Source organism: Camelus ferus, chromosome 10, assembly GCF_009834535.1.
Source record: "Camelus ferus isolate YT-003-E chromosome 10, BCGSAC_Cfer_1.0, whole genome shotgun sequence".
NCBI lineage: Eukaryota > Metazoa > Chordata > Mammalia > Artiodactyla > Camelidae > Camelus > Camelus ferus.
The window spans coordinates 41,157,144-41,174,685 of NC_045705.1; the positions used below are offsets into that span (position 1 = coordinate 41,157,144).

The following is a 17,542-nucleotide window of genomic DNA, read 5'->3' on the forward strand; positions in this document are numbered from 1 at the left end:
ACCCACATTACAAAGAGTGAAGGAAATATGATGCTTTACATCTTAAAAAGAGCAATTTATAACAAAAAAAATAGTAAATAATCTCAAATTTCCACTCTTGTGTATAACTACCATCTTCCCTGAAGTATAAAAAGCTTTGTTTTAATACTCCTGAAAATTTTCTGAATCTTATCAATGAAGATTCAGAAGCTTATCAATGAAGAGGCAGGGAGGTTCACAGGTTGGTCAACCCTACCTAATTAAATACCATGAATATTAAAGCACAGACACATGATGACAGTCTGGCTTTAGGCTGACGCTTTTTAAACAAAAGACAGGTGAAGCTGACATGACAAATGGGGTAAGTAATGAAGAATCTGAAACTGCAAAATCAATTTATACTACATCTTGTTCAAACAGTGACTCTTCTCACATTTAACCTACAATAATGTGCTCAATCTTTATGAGGTCAATTATGTCATGTGGGCATATGAAAGAATTTTTTATTTACATATAACCTATATCTAGATCTAGTGCATACTCTTAGCCTGGAGATCAAACGGATAAATCAGAACAAGTGAGTACAGAGAAACACAGTAAGAACCATTAACAAGAAATAAGTTTAAAAGACATCCCAGAACAACTGAAAATAAGGTAAAGAAATGTCAACTATTAACGAGAGAGTTGATATGTAAGGATAATTTGACAATTAAGTACTTTCATTCTTAACACTCAGTAAACGAAAAACAGAAAAGGCTAGAAAAAAACTGCAGATTTAAAATTTCTTTCCTAGAAATTTTTTGAAGCTAATGATGATAAAAACAATATTATAATAGCTAACATTGAGCACTTAATGCTCTAAATTTTTTTAAGGTATTAACTCACTTAATCCTCCAAACTACCTTATGAGGTGGGGATTGTAATATCTCCATTTCAGATACAAGCCTGAAGCACTGAGAGTAACTTCCCCAAATCACAGGGCCAGCTAGTGGAACAGCTGGAACTCAAACTTAGACTAAGTTTGCTCTCTTAATCCAGCATCTTGTTTTGAGGTTTACCCTTTACATCTAGCAGTACACAGCAGACAGTGATTGATATTATACAATATACTTACCTGTGAAAGATCTGGTATATCACCTCTGTCAATTCCAACTTGCTGTAAGAAGAAGCAGCATTGTATTTAATAGATAAAATTATAATAAGGGCATATATAAATAAAATTTAGAAAATGATACTTATAGCTAGTACTATGAACAATATTTTAGACAGAATTCTTTAAAATCAGAAGAATATTTAATCCCCACAGATATCATTCAGTATTTCCAAAGACTTAAGTACAGTTGATTTAAAATGTATTAGTTTCTGGTGTACAGCATGGATGGACTTGGAGGGCATTATGCTAAGTGAAGTAAGTCAGACAGAGAAAGACAAATATTGTTAGGTATCACTTATATGTGGAGTGTAAACAAAAATACAACAAACTAGTGAATATAACAGAAAAGAAAGACTCACAAATGTAGAGAAGGAACTACTGGTTACCAGTGGGAAGGGGGAGGGGCAAGATGGAGGTGGAGGTAGAGGATTAAGAGGTACAGATCATCAGATATAAAATAAGCTACAAGGATATATTGTACAACATGGGGAATATAGCCAATATTTTGTAATAACTATAAATGGAGTATAAACAAAAATTTGTGAATCACTATATTGCATACCTATAACATACATCAACTATACTTCAATTTTTAAAATGATGTTGTAAAATAAATACATACATTTTTAAAATGGTTAAAAAAAATATTTCCAAGGACTTTGATGTTATTTGATAGCTCTAAAAGTTCTAACATGGGGATGGGGAGTAGAGCTAAATAGCAGAGTGCATGCTTAGTATGCACAAGGTCCTGGGTTCAATCCCCAGTACCTCCATTAATAAATAAATAAACCAACAAATAAATAAGCAAGCCCAATTACCTCTCAAAACAAACAAACAAACAAACAAAAAATCACTCACCCCCCAAAATAAGTAACAGTTCTAACATGAGAGGAACTAGAGTGGGAAATTCAACAAGATTATTGTTACCATCTCCACATCTTCTAAGCACCTACATACCTTGTCATAGTCTGAAAAATCCATCATTTCTATAACACAAAACACTATAGCAAGAACAAGAAAGGCTGACCATTAACAAGTCCTCTGGGGCACGAAAAAAAGCTAAGGAACAAACCTGATGACAATGACTTTCTCTTTCTCCATAATGCCTTCTCTGGCAATCACCAAAGATAACAATTATAAAAACCTATGTTCACTCAAGTAAGCCAACTTTTACACAAATACCAAATGATATCTAACCAGGATATAACTGTGCAACAAAGCAATCCCAATACACTTTCATGTTGTTCAGGTACTAGATAATTTCCAGCAAAAAAGATAAAAACCATTCCTGTTTATTCTAACACCCAAACCGAAAAACTGTTTTTCCCCTCATGGCTATATGACTATATTTCATTTTCTAATCATTCTTTCTTCGTTTTCTCAACCTCTATAGGGCCAGTCCTAGAATGATTTCAGTAGAAAATTTCATAATTCATACTAAGACCTTAGTAGCTAATCACTAATTGATGTATCTGTTCTCTTCAAACACATTTGAAAAAGTTGCTTCTGCCTTTACTCCAAGAACTAACGTCTCCTAATGAAATTGCTAGCCCAAAGACGGCCTCATGAAAAATTATTTTTAGGGCAAGAGAATATTCCTATTTCTCAGATCATATGGAGTAGCTGGTCTATTCTATCTCAGAGTAAGACCAGCAGATCTGGAGGTAAATAAGGGCTTAAAACTTAAGTCAGTAACTATAACTATCAAATACAAAGAACAAAAGAGAAGCAAAGGGAAAAGTCAACAAATTAAAACTTAAAGAATTTACTAAGATCACAGTATAAACTAACTTCTTCTAGATTTAGTGTATGACTGACCCATTGATTTCTCCTTGAGATAGTTTAAATCCAAAATAAATTTTAGTATACTTCATAAAATAGTTGATTCACAACACAAAGCTGTTTTCTTCAAAGGTCTCATCATCCTGTTCTATCCTATTCCATCTGCAACATAATAAAACATCACTATGGTAGTAGAGCTAGAATCACCAACTTGCTAGCTTCAGATTAACTACTTTGACATTACTGATCAATTACCTAGTCATCTTCTAAAATTATCCTAGCAAGACATCTCTGATGGTAATGAGTAGAGCACAGAAAGGAAAACAAGCAAAAACACTTTAAGCTCTACCTCTGTGAAAGCAAGATAATGCCCAGAACATTACCACAACTACCTTCTGTGACAATTTCAGGAAATTATTTTTTATGCAGATTTGCAAAATTAGATTTATCTTATAACTCACATTCATGGTTTTCATAATCAGGGACAAACAATAAATACACTAAATTCACTTCTATAAGGGGAACAAAACATTTTAATCATGTGGCTGGAGGAAACAGACTTGCACTAACACAGATTATTTTATTTTAACATATTTTAGAATATTTATTTTAACATATTTAACAGAATAAATCTTCTAAAATACATGACTAATTCCAAACATAAAAATCACTGCCATCTACCTAATTTTATAGAGAAATAAATAATTTAAAAACAGATAATCTTTCAGTATTCAATACTGAATTAAATACACAGGGCATTTTTCTACTCACTATTATATCATATTCACATCACAGCATAAAATTCAATATAGCATAGTGATATAATTAAATATATACCTTACTATATTTTAAGATACTTCTTTCACTTGGATATAGACTGATTTCTCTGAAATCCACACTTAAAGACAGAAGAGCAAGTTAGGGCATGTAGTGATTTAAAGATAGTTTACCTCTGCAACTTTGAGAAACTCTGAGATTCTTGTCATCCTAGTCAGGAACTTCTTATAGATGTCAAGACCTTCTTTGCACTGGTTCTTTTTCATATCGAAATATTTTTCTGCCAAAAGTAGGTGTAAAAACACTTTTATTCACATCAAAATATAACACTCAAAAAGGAACAAGATTAAGTTAATAGCTCCAAAGAGATTATACAGATGTCTTAGAGAACGCTTTCCCCCTACAGAAAAAATATCAGTGTTAAGTTAGCTTAGATACTTCAAGCAAATTAAAAGAGATGCTATTTTATTAGAAACTAAGAAATTATGACTTTACTCATATTACTAGTTCATTCTACAATATTTCTTTCCTCATATATTTGCATGTAAATAGGGATCACATTTTACTCCATTTAAAACAGTGCTAACTTTTATTCCCAAATATCCTCACTAATGATATATAAATAAAGATGCCCACTTTCTCATGTCCAAATGTCACTTGGAAAGCTAATTTAACTTAATATATTAACAGCAGTAAGGAGTTTAGTTTACACCAATCACAGGGTAGAAGACTCTGTCTTCCAAAGCTTTGTAGAAAAGAAAATCTTCCATTTTTCACTTGTGAACAAAACAAACCCAATTTCCCTATCTCCGTGGGTTAAAGCATCCCTGAATAAGTTCATGTCGCCCTAGCCCATAAAAAACAAATTTAAACAAATCCTAAAATTAAAAAAAAAAGTACTGAGGAGGGAGAACAAGTTCACTGGAGTAAACACATTTGACATCTGACACTTGATATTTTGGCACTCCTTGTAGACTGTTACTTGTCTACTCCATTCAAATCCCACTGAAAAAAAATTAGCATTTCTAGGCAAAATTAACTGCATTCCATATATACCAAATACACAGTAAAGCACCACACATTCCTAAAACATATCAAAAGTAAAAAGCATCCTTAAAAACATGTTTAATCATTTTAAAATAATTATTAATTTTAAAATTAAGTTTAGAAAAAAATACCAATTTTACAGTTTAAGTTCATTTTGGAGTAAACTGTGAGGAAATAAGATATTCCTGAGACAGAAAATTCCAACTTAATTTTTAAGAAATTTTTTATGTCTAAAATAAAACTGACAGAAAAAAAAACAGATATAGCTAAAAAATACAAAATTCATCTAGCTGAACACGTTATAAGTATGTATTTCATCACTTAGCATGTGTAATCAGATATAGGATTCTTTTCTCCAAATTGTCTCAATGAATTTTTAGGCAGCTTTAAGTGACAATGAAGACATTATTTATCTATATGACACAAGACAGGAAATAAAATGTTATTAAACTATAGAAAGATTTACCCAACAGGTTAATAATTCCTTCATTGTATGCTGCAAACAGTCTAATGGCATCCTTGAACAGGAGCATGAAGGCAGCATTTATTACCCCATTTGTAAGTTCGTTGCTATTAACCTGGAAAAAAAAATAGAAAAATTAGCTAATCTTTTGTTTTAAAATGACAATAACTGCCTTCGAACTAAAATACAATGTAATTCAATTATTTAGGTGATTGAGAGAAAAAGACATTTATCTCTAACAATCAGAGCTCCAGCCAAATAGCGTAAAAATCTTGATCAGAGAGTTAGATTTATTTAAAACCCACACACACAATCCTTCAATTTAGTTCAGAAACAAGTCACTGAGAACAAAAGTACCCTTTAACTCCTAACAATCTTAGGCTACATCTCAAGTCTTTCAGTTATAAGTTCACTTCAACATTAAATACTTCTTAATGCAAAATAAAGCCCCTTTCTAGGTAGGAGTTCACTTTGAGTCACAAAGCATCCACTGAATATTCTTAAATCAAAAAGTATTAAATGGCTACTACAATTACCAAAGCACTGAATTAAGCTAGGCAGAAAATACTTTTTAAAAATACAGCTTTTTCCAGTATTATAAACAAGCTCACCTTCAAAACAGTTATGATGATAATATTTCTACCTCATATGGTTACTGGGAGAACTAAATGATATATTGAGTATAGAGAGCCCAGTACAGTACTTTATACATAAATGATCAATATTCATTATTAACACTGAATTATGTTTTAACAAAAAAATAGCATGCATTTGTCTACCAAGAATACTAGAAATAACTTTAGTTTTATCTCAAGGAATGAATCAAAAGGGTAATAAACAGAGTTAATCTTAAGTTCCTTTTTAGATATCTAAGTGCATGATAATTAACTAGTTAGATACAGAAAAATGTAAGCATAAAGCTGAATGGTAAGCAGCAAATAGGTAAGTATTTGCAAAATATCTGACAAGATTGATTTCCATTACAGAGAGAATCCTAATTAAAAGCAAATGACAAACAATTAACTAAATAAAAAGTACAACTGGCTAATAACATGTGAAAGAAGTTCAACTTCACTGATCAAGTAAATTAAAATATAATAATCAAATTAAATTACTGAACTATCCTTTCTTGAGCACCAGACTAGGAGTTATCAAGATAATCAAAACCAAGGTATTATTCTGTACTGATAAGGATGAATAAAAACAAGCACCATTGACAAGTGACTGGCCCATCCCTTTTGGAGTGTTAAGTTCGCAATATTTATTAAAAATTTATATGTATGTCCTTTGAACCACCAAATTCTTTTTCTAGGCATTAACCCTATAGAAACGAGTTTATAAATGTGTAGATACACACACTATCTGACACACACACGGAGTGTTTAGTGCCCCCCTCCTCTGCTTTTTTCCCCCATTTATTTTCTGGATTAAAAACCTAAAATACTCTAAATATTTATCAACAGGAGGATCAGATAAATTGTTATATACAATGAAGTATAATAGATACTGTAAAGAATATGAAAATTTATAAAGGAACCCACAATATACTAAGAGAAAAAAAAATTTCGTGGTTGGGTCCTCTCTCTATAAAGACCAAAATAAAGCTCAGTGGTTACATCAATCCCGAGTCTTCTAGACTAAAGGTCAGCAAACTTTTCTGAAAAGGGCCTCACTGTATATCCAACTGCACAGGTCATATGGTCTCTGTCACAACTACTCAACCCTCTTATTACCTCAAAACAGCAGGCAGACAATATGTAAACCAATGAGCCTGACTGTGTTCTAAAAACACTACTGTGGACCCTGAAAAATAAATTTCATATAATTTTCACCTGTCAAAAATATTTTATTATTTGCAACCATTTAAAAATGTAAAATTCGTTCTTAGCTCACAAGCCATATAAAAATAGACAGCAGGTCATAGTTTGAGAACCTGTTCTAGTCTATAAAGAACCTACAGGATTCATTCATTGAATGTTTACTGGACACCATATATGTACCACAAACTACTGACAATGGGGACACAGCAGGGAAAAAACAGACCTGGTCCCTTCCCTCAAGAAGCTTAGACTTCCAATTAATAGCATATATTAAAGGAAAATCAATTTTATCATAAGTGTCACCGTTCCATTCACAAACTTGCACTTACAAGCTCTAAAATAAAATGTCTTAAGATAGATGCACCAAAAGAGAAAAGACAAAAATGCTAACACCTAACATACTACAAATAATACAGCTGGCAACTTGGTTCAAGTAATGGTCATTAAAACAAAAATTCTGGGGAACATAAAGTCCTCGGGCAATAGCTACATAACAGGCTGTTCCAAGTGTATTTGAACTTCCCTTTATTTCTTAATAACTGTCATGCTTGAGTCCTACAAAGCAGACAAAAAGTGAAATACTAAGTGAGGTGGTCATAAAGAAAATCTTTATATAATTTTAACATGTAAAAAAATTAGCAAAAGAAAGTAGATTGTCAGATCAATTCTTTCATCTCTCCATTGCTTTCTTCAGCTTGTATATGCTATATTTCTGGGACTAGAGACGTACCACCAAAAAAATTAGAGTAAATCCAAAACAATTATAAAAATGGGCAATAATCTGATTTGAGACCATATTTACAGAAAATCCTTAGCCAAAGAGGATATTACTGTGAAAAAATTACTCTATGATAATTTGAGAATAAAAACTCTGAGCAATTAAAATGATACAATTTTTTAAATCTAAAATTATAAAAGCATTTATACAATCAACTTACATTAAAATCAAGAAGGGCATCCATCTGATTTTGAATAATTGGTACAGTTTTTAGGAGTTTTTCTGTGTTCATTGTTCTCATAACTCCATCAGCCCTATTTAAAAAAAATGAAAACACTTGAGTTTGTTATTAAATCTACATTTCGAACTCCCATCTGGTTCTCTATTTAAACAGAACAAGTTGCTATGAAACATCACATGTTTTTAAGTCATTATTGAACGTGAAACCTCAAGCAGAAACCATACAGAAAAAACAAAAAAAGGAAACACCATATGTCTAACATCAAAGGGCTCATTTAAAACTAAAAAGAAGATGCAAAACATGAGACACAAAAATAAAAGCTTATATTACGCAGCCAGGTTCACAATGCATTTTCTACATGAGGAAATCATCTGATCCTCAACGTCACTCATTTGCATAAAGGGCAGTTTTATAGATTTTTTTAATTATAAATTTTAAAAAATCATTTGCCTCAAATCACTAAACAGGACACAATGGAGCCTGCAGTTGAACACAAGACTTGGTGAGCACTGCTTTATTTAAGGTATTTTATTTATGACTCAAACCAAAATAATTTTATTACAAAATAAGGGACATTTTTACCAAGACATTATAATCTGGCTATTAAAATAATTGATACTTAAAGAGGAATGATTTTTAATAGAATATTCTGATAAATTTTTCCAAAAAGATTTCTTTAAATATTTCTGTAGATATTTCTAAAGATAAAGAAATATTAGCATTACCAAATGAACTAGAATTTTACAAAACTGACAGCAGGAACACTAGATAAGAGGTACTGGCGTGAAGGCACACAACTAACTAAGTGTTTATTACACATCAGGCTCCATACTAAGGGCTTGATGTATGTTTTTCAAATCTTCACGAACTCCTGCAAATAATCTTGTTCCATTTTATAGACAAGGAAATTTCAGGTTTAGTGAGGTTATAAGACTATCAAAAGTCGGGAAACTGGTTTTTGGGTCAGGATGTAAACCCAAGTGTATGAGACTCCAAAACAGTGCTTTTCATAACCTTTTGGCAGAGTAACAAGGCCCTTTCAAAAAATTTATAGGCTTTCCCTAACTTACAAATGACCCATACTTATAAAGAGCTGCTCTACCCTAAGCTACTACCCCTTCAACCACAACCCCAGATACCATAAAAACAATTAAGCTATGAATAGTAAAAACAGTGCTTTGCAGGACAAGAGTTTAAAGAACAAACACTGGACTGCCTTAGGTAGGCAACTACTGACCAGCTTGACTCCAATGACTCTCCCAAATAAGATGTGTTAACTCTTAAATGATGCCTGTATCTTCTCAAGTACTAAATTACATTGACTGGTACCAGCTGCTGGAGTTTGGGATAAGGACACCACTCCCTCTTTGTAATTCCTTCTTTATTCTCATACACATCACACTCTCATTTCATCAGTCACCATTAGCCCCCTATTAGTCCTCCCTCCCTCTCCTTGCTGAATAACTTTTTGACTTCCGGGTCACTTCCTCTCCATCACAGAAGACTTGAATACTGGCTCAGTTTTTCTTGGTTAACTTCAACAACTTACATCCACAATCAATCCGAACATCTTGATCTCAAAGTCCCTTAACCACAGCCCCTATTCCCATAGTCAGATCCTGACCTTACTGCCCCTCAAGAAACCACATTATCCCCACCCCACCCCTTCCCTCCACCAAGAGAAAAAGACAAAATTCAGACACCTCACCTTACGACAATAACCTTTTAACTTTCCAGCTGCCTTGGTCAAGTATCCTCATAGCAAAAACTATTTGACTTTATTATAAACTTCATTGTATCAATCCCACAACTATCCTACATTGATCCCTTTTCATTTTTCCTTCTTTCATCTAGCTTATAATTCTACAGATCACTATTATAATTGCTAATACCCTTAACTCTTTTGCACTTCTCTTTCCCTTACAGTCACTTGGCAAATTCACAATCCTGGGTGAACGTACATTTACCTCCTCCACGTCTATACACATGCAGCTGGGCTTTATAAAGGAAGTAAGTATATATATAAGTGAAAAGTCATTTAATAATACTGAGTAATAACCCATTTTGATTTTTAATACTGTATATTTCTATTAAAAATTATAGTTAGACTTCACCTCATTTTTTATACCAAGATATATTCTAAATGAACCATAGATATAAATATGAAGTATTGAGTCTATAAAAATATCCAATAAAAACATGAATAGATAATTAATCATTTGGGGTAGAAAAATCCACTCCGAGTTTGCTTAAAGAAAATAGCCATAAAAAAGAAGATAACAATTTTGATCACTTAAGATTTTTTTAAGTTTTAATAATGCTAAAAAGGGGGTGGGGTGGGATATGTGTAATCCTTATGACAATTTCCCCCCAAATCCAAAAGCTTATTTGTTAGTTTGCCATGTGCTAATATGCATTACATACAGTATATCATTTAATTGTCACAACAATCCTAACAGATAAGTGCTATTAACATCACCACGCTACAGATGAAAAACTACAGATGGAAAACTTGGAGCTTAAGTTAAGGCTTCCTAACTGTGCCACAGCATACTACTACTGAACAAATGGGTTATATGTATACCAAGATATTAATCCCTAAACCTTCAAGCCTCAAGCAGTCTTCTCCATGTAATCCACTGTCCTGTAAAAAAATAAAAGGTTGTGTGCCATGATGTGGAAAAAGTTCCAGCAAACTGATGGATATGTAATAAAAGATACTTGTTCTTAGGGAAATAGGCACTCAAGTATTAAGAGCTATAAACTGTAAAAAAGCATGAGGTACTAAATCCACTCTCAAACAGATCCACAAAACAGTACACAAACACACATACACACAGAAAAATTAAGCAAATGTGACACAATGTTAAAACTGGTGAATCTGAGTAAAGTGTATAGGAGTTATATATATTACTCTTAAAGCCTTTCAGAAAGTGAAATTACTTCAAAATAAAATTATTTTTAAAAGCTAGCAAGTTGGCTGAAGTATTCTACTAAAATCCCTCACTTAACTGGAGTGAAGCTACAAATCAAACCTAGATTTAACTCATTAAACGGCCTGTGAGTCCCTAACACAACAGAAAAGAATTTTTTAAAATCCCAATAGAGACGTGGGTAATGCATATTAGCACATGCATTATTTCTGGACTCTGGTAAAGAACATTAAAAAGCAATTAAGAAAACACAAACGGCATTTTAAAAAAGAGAGAAAAAGGCTTAACATCACCATTTAATAATCAATCAATATAAAATGAACACCTAAGAGATAACATTTTCACGATGATGGAAGAATGCAGTGAAAGAGGTATTTATAATTGTATTTAACTCAAGAATTTGTACAACTTTTACACCGGGCAATTTGGTGTTTTCTATTAAAGTGTTAAATCTGTATATTTCCTCTGACTTGTCAATTCTAAGAATTTATTCTACAGGAAACTTTACTTAAGAATGCAACGATATATAAAAGAACAGCTAATGCATTACTTTTTTTCTAAGATGAAAAATGGGAATAAATCAAATGTATATCTAGAACATAATTCTAAAGAAATTCCATTCAATCATAGGTCCTCTTTGATTCACTTTCTTTTTCCTTAGAATTAAGAGTAAGAGTAATTTCCTTTAGATAATACTAATTATATTGTGTATAATCAAGGGCTATTCTCATTCAAATAATGAAAGTTTGCTCTAATAAATACAGAAATGCAGCAACTCTCTTCAATCTCAAAACTGCCTTTTCAGATTAGAAAAAAAAGTTGCTATTTAAAAAAATCTATTAATCTGAAATCTACATATATCTTGGTCAGATTTAAACAAACACACTTTATAGTTAAGTACTAACATAAGCCCAGCTGGAAAATAGTTTACTGGACAGAATACTGGGGTTAAGGATCAGACTTCTAGGATAAGCACCTCTACCGTAATTATCTACAAAGTACCTAAATATATGAAACAAAATCTGTGAAATTTAGTTTTGTTAAGTTCCAAACTAATCACCTCCTGATTACGTGACATAGAACATTTAAGTTCAGCTTTAAAGTTTCTTGTGTAACTGAGAGGTTACTTTTACATTTATATTACACTTTCCACTTCAGTCTAGTAATTTAACATTTTAAGAGAATAAAGAAACATATTAATTGCTTAGATCTTTGAGCAGCAGCGAAACTCAGAAAGGCATTCACTAAAGTTATTTCTGAAGAAGCCAAGGTTCCCCTTAGGGGAGGCCTCCATAGCTGCAAGGGTCATCAATGCTCCTTAAGAATGTCTTCAGTGGCTTTTTCCTGGGGACTCATTCATGTAGCCTAAGAAAAACTTGTATTCTATACTAGCCTTATCAGGTATATAAGCACTGATTATATTATTCATATGATTACTTCTCGTGCCAAAAGACTGTGATTCAGGGTACAGCAAGAAATAAATTCATCCTCTGCATCCAATATTTAAAAAAACCTTTTATAAATACAAAACAGCATGAAAAGAAAGACACAGAAGGACATCTCATATTTATGGATTGGAAAAAATGTGTTAAAGACAGCAAAACTCCCCAATTTGATCTACATATTCAACGCACTCACTATCAAAATCCAGCTGTCATCACTGCAAAAACTGATAAGATGATCCTAAAATTCATATGGAAATGCAAGAGACACAGAACAGTAAAAACAATCTTGAAAAATAAGAGAGCCAGAGAACTCACACTTCTCAATTTCAAAACTTCCTACCAAGCAACAGTAATCAAGACAGTGTAGTACTGGAATTAGGACAGACATAGATCAAGAGAATAGAATTCAGAGTCCAGAAATAAACCTTTACACTTATGGTCAAGCTGGGATAACAGAATATCCACATACAAAAGAATGTATTTGCATCCACACCTCATACCATATACAAATATTAATTCAAAATGGATCAAAAACCTAAATGTAAAAGCTAAAACTACAAAACTTCGAAAAAGTGAAGGAGTAAACCTTTGTGACCTTGGATTAAGCAATGTTTTCTTAGACATGATGCCAAAAGTACAAGCAGCCAAAGAAAAAAAACAGATAAATTGGACTCCATCAAAATTCAAAACTTGTTTTTCAAAGGATAGCATCAAGAAAGTGAAGACAAGCCACAGAAAGGGAGAAAATATTTTTAAGCTATGTATATGTCCAGAATGTATTTAAAAAACTTACAACTCAACAAGAAAAAGAAATAACCCAATTTAAAAAACGAGCAAAGGATCTGAACATTTTTCCAAAGAAGACATACAAATAGCCAATAAGCAAATAAAATGACACTCAGTATTAGCCATCAGGAAAATGCAAACCCAAATCACAATGATATACCACTTCACACCGACTAGGATGGCTATAATCAAAAAGACAGAAAATAACAAGTACTGACAAGAACGTGGAGAAACTGGAACCTGCATACACTGCTGGTGGGAATGTAAAATCATTCAACTACTTTAAAAAATGGTTTGGCTGTTCCTCAGAAGGCTAAACATAAGAGCTACCATATGACCTAGCAATTCCAGTCCTAGACACATATCCAAGAGGACTGAAAAGATAATCTACACAAAAACTTGTATACTAATGCTCACAGCAACATTATTTCTAAGAGCCAAAAAGTAGAAACTATTCAAATGTCTATCAGCTGATGAACAAAACAGTATAATCCATACAACAGAATATTATTCAGTCATAAAAGGAATGAAGTACTGATATATGCTACAACAAGGATGCTACAACTTGCATACATAAAGCTAAATGAAAGAAGCCAGATACAAAAGGCCACATATTGTATCATTCCATTTATATGAAACAGCCAGAATAGGCAAATCCATAGAGATAGAAAGTAGATTTGTGGTTTCCAGGGTCTAGAGGAAAAGGAAAATGGAAAGCATTGAAATGTTTTGGGATTAGATAGCAGACATGATGTACAATTTGTTAAGTATGTTAAAAACCCCTTAATTGTCCACTTTAAAAGGGTGAATTTTATATTGTGTGAATTATCTCAATAAAGCTGTTATAAAATTTAAAAGAATTCTGAAAATCCAAGTGCAAAAAGTATCTGATGTACTTCTTCAAAGAAAAAAGTTCACCTTTTAAAACTGGCCTAAAATTCTATAATTCATAATCAATAATTCCTATGGTTTACATTTTAAAATATTCAAACCCATTAGATGTCAAAAAAAAAAGCTCAACTCACCCTCTCTTCACTTTTGTGAAATCAAATGCAACTTGTCTGTATGAAACTGCTTTTTCATTTAGATATCTACTATACCGCCTAATAAATGTAGACATGTCATAACCTGTAAGAAAAGAAACAGAAGTATTGCAAAAATTATTAACATCCCAATTTGCTTAGAAAACTCATTTTATCCAATGGCCATAAAGTCTTGATATCCCACTCCCAGTTTAGTGATGTAAATTAAGTGACATTAAAATCTCTATTACCTCACATTTTTAAAGTCAAGTATATGTCACATGCAGCTTAGAAAAACCTTCCCCCTTAGAATTTCACTAAAATAATAATTCTGTTTTACTTCTGATCAACATTCCTATCTTTTAACAAGAACTGGAAAAGCATGTTTTCTTACACTACTTGACAACCTTATAACTCAAATTTAATATCCTATGGAACCACAACATCACTCCTCAAATCATTAAGTAATTTAATAATTTTCATATTTATGAATCTTTAGCTGCATTATTATTTAGAACAACAATAATTTATGTAGGCCTTATACCTTATAAGCAGTAAATTACTGCATAGTACAACAAAAGAAATGACAATATGCAAGTTTAAGGCATAACAAAAAAATGTATATAAATGTTTTCAACAAAGCTTTCTTAATGAATACCTAAATCAAAGATATTGTTTCAACACAATAATGACATTTGGAAAACTTCAGCAATATAAAATCTAATCAATATCATTAAACAAACAAACAAACAAACAACCTTTGTGTTTTAGCTATTGCCTGGCTCAGGAAGTCTATAAATTTTTGCTCTTCATTGAAAAAGCAGGTCCATTCTATTTTAGCTCATTTTCATCTAACAAATTTAACTTTAGTTGATGGTCTCTGCTACTTTAAAAAGAATACCAAAACAACAACAACAATAAAAAAGCAAAGTGACTAGATTTAACATAATCACCAACTCATTTATCAGTAAATATTTCTTGAATGGCTACTAATTTGCCACTGGAGAAAAATCAGTGAACAATACGGAAAAAAAAATGACTGCCCTCAGATAGTCTTGTAGCTGCTAGCGTTTTTTATAAGGTATTATATACATTCTTCAGGTCTTTAGTTCACATTGTTCCTTCTAATCCACTCCACTCCATCCTCACTAATGCAGGAAAAAATAGCTTATCTTTCAAGGCTCAGTCTCTGAAACCTTCCCTGAACTCTCTGCATTCCCATATTATTCTTAACTCCAAGTACAACTCATAGCTATTAGATGTACACAGTGCCTATCTCACTCACTAGACTAGAAGTTTATTTATATTATATAAACCTAGTGTAACACCCAGCATATATTTAATAAAATACACCAGAATCCATGCAAACAAAACACATTAATAATCAAAATTACTTTTCAAAAACATCGCTGAATTATATGCTTTTAATTATCATTTCAGTTATATCTTTATAATCTCTTTAGAATATAAGCTTTAAATAAAAGGTCTAAAAGCTGTTCTCTACCTAAAAGGAACGAATGCCTTAAAACCTTATCACTAGAAGTGCTTAATTTCCATATTAAGAAAGTGGAAAATCAGTAGCTAATAAGACACAAAAACCCACTTGGACATATGCATATATTCTGCTCTAGAGTAGTGGTCTGCACATCGTTCGCCATAGACTCTTAAAAGTTCAAATGAACTGAATAAGGGGGAAAGCAGAAATAAAAAGATGAGGAGGCAGAGTTTATTCCATGTTTTGGAAAACAGAGCAGCTCCAGTTTCATCTGTTACATATATCTAATTTCTATTTAAGATTTTATTTGAAAAAGGGATTCCGTTGCTTAATTTTTTTTCTTAACTCCTTAGAGTATTATATCGCTTATTAAAGTAGAATCAATCTTGTAACACTTGGTGCTATGTATACATTATTGACCTTATATAATCTCTGGAAGGCTAGGTATTCAATTCATTCTAATTAATACTTCCATTTGCCAAAAGTAAACCAGTATTGAACTGGACAGTCCCTAAACACAAACAAAGCTAGTCACTAAATTCCAATGATTTTATCTCTACAAAAGCCACAATTCAGTCCCTCATAATCTAATTCAGCCTGGACTGAGCTATGGTGCTTTCTTTATCACACACACTCCTTCCCCTTTCCCCCCTCAACTCAAAAACTCTGATGGTTTCTCACTGCATTATAAAATCTCAAGTCTATCAAAATCTTCTTGCATGATTTTGGCCCCAGCTTCTTGAGGGTTATCTGCCACTACATGTTCTCCATCATCATACATTCTATTCATACTCATTTTCTGTATAAATCTTAAATATCCCTGTTCTTTCACAACCATGTACATCTGTGTACCTTTGCAGAAGCCAACTCATGCCCTCCTCCATCCATCTTTTAAAGCGCAACACAAATCCCACCTTCTTTAAAGATATTTCCCAGATTAAACCTTTCTGTTGAATATTCACAAGTCCTTTGGCATGTCCTTTATGAGGCTCTTCCTAGAGTTCTATAATGCTATCAGTCTAGTTCTGGAACTAAGTATAACAAATCCCATTAAGACAGAATGTACATAGAGGGCTACAATACCAGATGACAGCAATTTAAAGTTACTGGATTAAAAGTAAAATAAAAAAGTAGGTGAGTATCAATGAGCAATTCATCTGAATAACACATTTTATACTTACCTTTGCTACTAAAATGTATGATATTCCCAACTGCATTTCTTGGAATAAAGTATAAAACAACAACAACAATATAAATGAAAGCAGATACTTACATTGTGTTTCCTGTGTCAGGTACCATTCTAAGCACTATACATTTATTAACTAGGTTAAGCCTCATGATACTCCTATAGGATGGGTACTATCATTATTCCTGATTTTACAGATGCAGAGAGGTGAAGTAACTTGCTCAAGTTTATGTAGCTGTTAAGTGGTAGAGATGGGATTCAAATCTAGGCAGTCCAGTTCCAGAATCCACTCTCAAACTACCCTATACTGCTTTCTCAAAGAGCTTTGGGTATCAAGCAGTGAAGTCAATCTTAATATTCACATTAAAAGACAGTTTTTCCTTTCCTGTAACTTTCACTAAAACATGATGTTCCTCCATAGCACACGTTCTCAAGGACAGAGTTCAACTCTGCAGTAATTGTCAAATGGGGTCACTCGATTTTCTATAATGAGTAAGTTGTCTTTACCTTGCAATCCACTTTTATCCAAAAAATTGCTTAAGTTAAACAATGTGTTTCTTGAAGCCAAATACTGAATAAAACGCTGAGGGGAAAAAAAAACAACAAATAATTATGTCAAATGTAAGTACTGACATCTAAGAAACTCTAATTTGAAAATTAGGGGAGAAAATGGTGGTTAACACATTTCATTAATC

General features: G+C 32.4%; 1 protein-coding gene across 10 annotated transcripts in view; it reads right to left on the reverse strand.

Moving 5' to 3' along the window:
• The window catches only part of PICALM (phosphatidylinositol binding clathrin assembly protein), a 94,829-nt gene that overhangs the window by 43,682 nt on the left and 33,605 nt on the right, over positions 1-17,542 (reverse strand). For all 10 annotated transcript variants that reach the window (XM_032488818.1, XM_032488817.1, XM_032488816.1 and 7 more), the window contains exons 3-8: positions 17,355-17,430; positions 14,170-14,272; positions 7,960-8,053; positions 5,205-5,316; positions 3,865-3,971; positions 1,094-1,135 (exon numbers count right to left, since the gene is read on the reverse strand). In XM_032488818.1, coding sequence (XP_032344709.1) covers positions 1,094-1,135; positions 3,865-3,971; positions 5,205-5,316; positions 7,960-8,053; positions 14,170-14,272; positions 17,355-17,430 — 534 coding nt within the window. The remainder of the gene's footprint in view (positions 1-1,093; positions 1,136-3,864; positions 3,972-5,204; positions 5,317-7,959; positions 8,054-14,169; positions 14,273-17,354; positions 17,431-17,542) is intronic.